The 7,272-nt window shown below is 53.5% G+C and overlaps 1 protein-coding gene across 1 annotated transcript in view; it reads left to right on the forward strand.

The window, feature by feature from the left end:
• RUNX3 (RUNX family transcription factor 3) overlaps positions 1 to 7,272 on the forward strand; it is a 34,329-nt gene extending 27,057 nt beyond the window's left edge. Inside the window, exon 5 of the mRNA XM_063418969.1 lies at positions 3,976 to 7,272. Coding sequence (XP_063275039.1) covers positions 3,976 to 4,499 — 524 coding nt within the window. The 3' untranslated portion in view covers positions 4,500 to 7,272. The remainder of the gene's footprint in view (positions 1 to 3,975) is intronic.

Genomic DNA, 7,272 nt, shown 5'->3' on the forward strand with positions numbered 1-7,272 from the left:
GCTGTGTCACTGCAGCGCTGTTGTTTTATCTGGAAAGGGGCTGAGCAGCTTTCAAAGCGTGTTTCTATCCAGGCCCACGTGCAGGGGGGACTTGGGGGTCCTCAAAAGGTGCAAATTGCAGCTGCACAATTAAATCATGGGGTGTGTCCCGGCCTCTGTGATCCCCGGGGCAGCTCAGCCCTAAGGAGGAGACAGTGGCATTACTAATCAGGGCTTTGACCTTTACATGGCTTTTATTTAATACACATTCCACACTTCCCCAAACTCCCATCCAAAACATTGACATTTCCGCTGATAGATTGGGTCAGATTTTGGAGTAGTTGGGGGACTCAATTCACTCTTACAATGGTTAAATTCTTACAGCTAAATGGGCTTATTCAGTTAGTGCAGCAGCTGGTGTGATTTCGAGAAGAAAATAAACATTTCCTTCAAATATTTTGATTGGCAACTGGACAACTGAAGTACTCAAGCTTGGATTGCCAGGGTCCAAAAAAGCAAATGGGGGCTGGACGGTGAGTAAGCGAGGGAAAACCGTAGTAAATCCTCAGAGGCAGCACTACGGAGCAGATGTGTGTGAGATGTGCCGGGGAAAGGGGAAAGCAAGATGGGGTTTTAAAGCTCATTTTCAGCCGTGATTCCAAAGGGAATGAAGGGTCCAAGGGTGCAGCTTCATCACTCCTTGTGGAGATCCAGGACTCCTTGGTTTTGCTCAGCAGCTGCTTGCTCCAGGTTGCTGTTTGATCCTGGCTGTGGCTGAGGGTCTTTGCTGCTGAGTTAGGTGGTTATGGAGGGTGTTAATGGCCGTGTTTTATTTGGATCTCGCTGGGGTTTTCAGTGGAGATTTCCTTGGATGCAGGGCAGGGGCTGGGGCTGTGTGGCTCCGATCTGAGGCACAGGATGGAGGAGCAGCCCTGAAGTGAAGGAGGTGGGACGGAAAGGAAACCTTGAGGCGAGGACCAAGGTGGAAGGGGCAGCTGTGAGGTGAAGCAGATGGGATGGAAGGGCAGCCCTGAGGCGGGGACTAAAATGGAGAGGAAACAGGGGAAACCCTGAGGCGAAGGAGATGGGATGGAGGGGAAACCCTGAGGTGATGGAGCCAGGATAGAGGTGGTACCGAGGTGAGGGCGCTGAATTGGAGAGACAGTCCTGAAGTGAAGGACATGGGACAGAGGGGCAGCCCTGAGGCAAGGACCAAGATGGAGAGAAAACCCTGAGGTAAAGGACACAGGACACAGGGGCTGCCTTGAGGTGAAGGAGACCAAGATGGAGGGGAAATCCTGAGGTAAAGGACACAGGCCAGAGGGGCTGCCTTGAGGCGAAGGACAGGATTCAGAGGGGCAGCCCTGAGGCGATGCCGAGCCCCGGCCCCCTCTGGCGGCCGCCCCCTTCCCGCCCCCTTCCCGCCCTTTCCCGCCTCCCGCGGGCTCCCCCTGCTGTCTGCGGGCCCGCGGCCGCCTCAGGCGGGCCCTGCGCGGGCCGGGGCCCCGCGATTTTGTTTTTTTGGAGTGGTTTCTGGGTTTATTTGTCGCCTCAGACTGCTCAGGGAAAGCTGGAGCTTTATTCTGGGCCAAACCTAGAGCCCAAGGCCGGCGGGGGTGAAAGAGAGCTGGTCACGGCTGCTCGGACGCCTCATGGCTCTGCTGGGTGTGGGTTCTGTTTTGAGGGGTTTGCGCTGAGGGATTCGCTTTTTGAAGGATCCAAATTCGCTTCAGAGTGCTCTGTCCAGGGGTTCAGAGCCTGGCAGAGCTCTGAGTGTGTCCAGACCCCACGGCCTCGCCGTGCCTTGCCCGTCACACACACAGAGCCTGTAATTAACACTCTTACACGCTCCTGTCTAAATTAGTAGCAGGGACCCACTGCCAAATGGTGCAAGTTCAGGCCAATAAAAAGTAGCCTCTTAAAAAACCCTTCTTTGAGTGCATTATAGAGGAAAAGGGAAATGTGCCCTGAGCGCTCAGGTTTGATTTCTATTTGCGTTTTATGGAATATTATTTATGGAGCTGTGAAAAGTAATGAGGGAGCGTGGTCTGAGCGCTGGAGACTGCTCTGGGAAGGCAGCGCGCAGCAGCCTGGGCGTTTTGGGGGCTGAGGGGGATTTGGAGGCTGCTTTTTCTCAGTTTGAGGGGAGGTAATTCAGAAGATAGCACTTTTTCTCTCCAGCCCAGGTGCAGGCAGGATTTCTGCCCCGTGGTGCTGCCTCAAGCCGCGATGCTGCTGGGTTGCTGCCTCCACGCTCGGGCTGCTCTGTGCAGAGCTGGTCTCCAAACCTCAGCTCCCAGAGCCTGGCAGCAGCCGTGGCTGTAGCACGGCTTTGGGACAGGTCCCAGCGCCCTGCTGGGCTGTGAAATCAGGTTGGGAGCGCTTTTCCCACCGCTGTGCTTTTCCAGCCAGCCCCTGTGGCCGCTTCCACGGGCGCTTTGCAGCGCCGGGTGTGTGCAGAGCCGTGTGGTTCAGGACAGCTTTGAGCTGCTCCTCTCTTATCTCGCCCCAAAGCCACAGCCACGTTCACAAACCAGGTGCTCCCCCGCCTTTCCCCTCCGTGGAGCCTGCGTGGGAAGGCAGGCGCTGCTGGGTGCCCGCAAAAGGGCTGCAGGGGAGGGAGGGAGGATCCTCCCCTTCTCCTTCTGTGGCTGAAGGACTCACCTGGGATCAGAAGGGAGGTTCACATCAAATCCCCTCAATACCTGCTCCTCCAGAGCGTGCCTGTGCCACTAGGTAGCTGGAAGGGATTGAATCAAGTGTTTTCTCCTGGGGAAATGCTTCAGGGCCTGGAACGCCAGGCCTGAGAAGTTAAAAATGCCTCATTGTAATAAATAGATGTGAAACACACGTCCCTGTGCGTGCAGAGCAGCCACACAGTCCTCTGGATGTGTGTTTGTATGTATATGCATCTCCAAAACCAACAGGCGTATTTACCATACTCACCTCACGTTCTCTTGCCCTGAGGGGTACAAAATCCTGCTGATGTGACAAAAAAAAGTCACTTTTGAGGCTGGATGGCATCCCACTAGCAAAGGAGAAAGGCCCTGCTTTTAATGAGAGGAGAATAGAGGAGGTCTGAAGGACAGAGGTCTCACTTCTCTCCTTGGAGAGCAAACCTCATTTTTCTCTGCCTTGGTGCACCAAGGCCAGAGGTTCCTGGGCTCTGTCTCAGCCTTGGGACAGCTGAGAGAGCCACAGGAATGCCTCCAGCCCCTCAAAGGAGCTTCTGCTGCAGATTCCCACCCTAACCTGGGCTTCCTGCAGGAGGACAGGATCCGAAGCCAAGATCCCTTTCCAATTCCAAGCTGGCTGCGACCCCCTTGGGTTTAGACCCTCCAGGAAAAGGCGTGGGGGGCTCCATTATCCAATGGAGCTGGGGAACATCCCCACCACGCTGGCCCGAGCCTCCCTTCCCCCAGCAGAGAGCCTGAATTTCTCACTCTCTTTATCCTCTTGGAAAGAGAAAAATACACAGAGAACTCGAGCAGAGGGATATTGTGGCTCCTGGCTTGGGAGTTTTCAGCTGTGTGTTTATCAGCTCCATCCCCTGATGGTATCAGCACGAACAGGCCACCCACAAGAAGGCTTAGCAGGCTGGTCTGGGCTCCAGCTTTTCCTGCCTGTCTCTGTGTGTGTGTGTGTGTGTATACAACAGGGATGGATGATCCCAGGGCCCGGCCGTCTGGGGCCTGCCTCCATTTATTTACTACACAGCTGATGTCATGGCTAAACATCTTTTTTCTGTGTTTATGGGGTGTGCTGCTTTAATCTGCCCGAGATGAATAGACCCCTAAGAGAAGTCAGCTTAGCCGTGTCCCTTCTTGGATAGGAAACAACAAATTTTAGGACAGGAAATGGAAGCAGCTTAAACAAATGGGTTTAGGGTTTTTATTTAAGTCCCTCAGCTCTTTTCCCTGGTGGACCCAAGTGGTTCTTCCCCTTCTAATTCCTTGGGAAGGCTCTAACCCCCTCCTCTCCCCTGCACCCCGGCAGGCACGTCAGAGCTGAGCCCCTTCTCGGACCCGCGGCAGTTCGAGCGCTCCTTCCCGACGCTGCCGGCGCTGACGGAGACGCGCTTCTCCGACCCGCGCATGCACTACCCCGGCGCCATGTCCGCCGCCTTCCCCTACACGGCCACGCCGTCGGCCACCGGCATCGGCGGCATCAGCATGACCAGCATGCCCACGGCCACCCGCTTCCACCACACCTACCTGCCGCCGCCCTACCCCAGCTCCACGCAGAACCAGAGCGGGCCCTTCCAGGCCAACCCCTCTCCCTACCACTTGTACTACGGGACGTCCTCGGGCTCCTACCAGTTCTCCATGGTGGCGGGAGGCGAGCGCTCGCCCACCCGCATGCTGTCGTCCTGCACGAGCGCCTCGGCGGGGAACAGCCTGATGAACGCCGGCCTGGGCGCGCAGAGCGACGGCGTGGACGCGGACGGCAGCCACAGCAACTCGCCCACGGCCATGAGCACCACGGGCAGGATGGATGAGTCCGTCTGGAGGCCCTACTGAGGAGGAGCTTTAACTTCATCATCACTCCTTTTGGGAGCCACCAAAGTGATGCCAAGGGAAAAGGTAAACCAAAGTCTTCCAACCCAAAGCAAAGGATCCTCTGCATGCAAACATCAAGCGAAGATGGACCGAGACCTTCGTTACATTTCAAGGTGAACACCCACGAGGCTTGAATGTGTCGCTTGATGTGGTTCCTTCCGTATGTTTTAGGTATGTGGATTGTACATAGGGAAAAAAATCCCCCAAGGACGTGTGGAATCAGATGTTTGGTACTTGCAGAACACTTCTCGTTCATCTCACTCGCACCTCTTCCCCACACAAAGCATTCAGAGGAGAATCTCACCCTTCCTCTGCAAAATGGTTCAGAGAAAACACCAGGGATTCATCCGAGCCATCTCTCTTCCAATGCAGGAGGACAGAACTTTAAAAAAAAAAGGAGAAAAAAGAAAAAACCCACTGTCTCCTGTCCTTCCCTCCCCGCTGGTGAAGGGTCCCTGAGCACCAAAGAGCAGTGGGGTTTGCAGCACAGCCGGGGGCACTGGGGCTCAGTCAGCCACGTGAACAAGAGCTGTGATGTGATTATTGTTATTATTTGTTGACGACAGAAGTTGTATTGTTCATTTTGATGTCATTGTCGTCATTTCTCAATCAGTAACGTGGCTGACCCCGGGCCTGGCTGACCTCTCCCCTCCATGTTTACACACAAGATGTACTTTTTATCATGTTTTGTTTTGTTTGTTTGCTCTCTTGTCCTGACCTCACCATTCAGCTCTTTGCTCCCCTTAGCAAACCTCAGTGATGGTGGCTGAAGTGAAGGCAGCGTTCAGGACAATCTGAGATGTTTGAGATGCACTTCCCAGGGGCTCAGGAGCCTTTGGCACGGCCTTGCCACCGTTCTCCAGGTGTTCCTTCTGTCCCCTCTGTGTGGCAACACTCCCAGCTGGTGGCAAAGCACCACGATTCTGTTCTGGTCCTTTCCCATGTTCTCACCCACAGAGGACTAACACAATTCCTTATTTTGACTCCCATGTGTCAGCTCATCCTGAAAGCTCTGGAGAAAGGAGCAGTTTCTACTCCTGGTGGTGGGAATGCTGTGGATTGATGCTGTGCAGCCTTTTCCATCCCCTCACCCTCCTGTCCTTCCCCCAGGTGACCCCGAGCACGGGGGTCTTGCTGTAGGGGAATAAGCTCAAGAAGGGGCACTCAAGGTGGCAGTGGCATCAGGGGGCATTTGCAGGACCCAGCTCTGCCAAGCACCCACACCCTCACAGCTGGCACCAAAGGGACTCAACCCAACAGGGCCATGGGGGGCTGCAGGGGCTGGGGGCTCCTCCAAGGCTTGGCTCTGATGCACAGCACGGGGTTTGTCCCCTCTTGCAGGCCAGCTGTGCTCTGTGCTGGCAGGGGAACTGGGGCTGGATTCAGGATTCCTGGTGCTGGCAGGGCTGGGAGGGCACAGAGAGATTCCTGGGGATCCATAACCGCGGTGCCCACTGCCCTGCAGAGCCAAGAGGACAGACCCAGCCCCAGTGCCACCAGTACCCACACCTTTCTTTTTCCATTTCTCCCATAAAAACAAGAAAATCAAACCCCCAGAGCTGCCTCAGCCACACCGTCCCAGCCTTGTCCCCTGTCCCCAGCTCCCAGCTGGCAGCCGGTCACGCCCAGCACAGAGCGCTGGAATTGCACTACCACAGCAAGGCTGTCCTGGGGAGCTGCCATGACCACTCACAGTTCCATAAGCAGCGAAGAACAACTCTTTTCAATAATAATGGTAATAATAATGATAATAATATTTTTTTTAAAAAGCCTTACCCCAGCAAAACTGCAACCTCCACTTGCCTTAGCGCCGGCGCTCGCCGGCTCTGGAGCTGGACAGGGCAGCCTGTGTTGTGATGCCTTTTTGCATTTGTCATCCCGTCCCACTGGTTGAAAGCACAAAGGAAACAAGGCATTCGTAGTTGTAGGTTAATTTAAGACTGTTTGTAGTGAGTTTTAAAAGAGAAAATAATGAAAAGAATGGCAGCAATGTTGTTTTTATGACATATTGTCATGTGAAGGTGTAAATAGATGCACCTCTGTTGTATGCAAATGGTCACGAGACAGGCCAATGATTTTTGCTTTGCACTATAATTTGCTTTTTTTAAAAAAGAAAAAATGCACAATCGCTTGTACATTAAAGCCCCTTTGTCTGGCTCACAGAATATTTAACTATAAAATCTAATTTTTGGTCTTATTTGTTATAATAATATAATTCTTAAATGTGTTGAAGGATACGATTCTTAATAATGCTTCTAATACTTGTATGTGCAGGGTAAAAGAACACCAGACTAAGGAGATGAGATCAGAGATCTTTGTAGATAAAGAAGGCTAAAGTTCTTGGGTTTTTTAATGGTGTCTTATGATGGACATTAAAAAAAATGCTAGTGATACCAAAAAATGTGGTTATTTGTGTGATACCCCAGCCCTACTTGAAGGTAATGCCCTATATTTAATATGTAGCCCGATTTTTAAGCTGTAGCACTTGTCACTGGGGAGGGAGAGGGGTGGGGAGAGGAAGAGGAGGGTCTGCTCCTGCAGAAGTCATTGGGGAAGCTGTGGCTGGAGGAGTCTCCCGGCTCTGGTTTCCCTGGAACAGCCGGGGCTGGCGTGGGGACAGAGCCGCGGCTGGGGGACACTTCTGCTTTTCTGGTATGGGGTCATTTCTGCTCCGCTGGCCTGGGGCCGCCTGTAATCCTGTCAATGCCATGTGGAACAATAAACAAATGATTGT

Source organism: Prinia subflava, chromosome 24, assembly GCF_021018805.1.
Source record: "Prinia subflava isolate CZ2003 ecotype Zambia chromosome 24, Cam_Psub_1.2, whole genome shotgun sequence".
Lineage (NCBI taxonomy): Eukaryota > Metazoa > Chordata > Aves > Passeriformes > Cisticolidae > Prinia > Prinia subflava.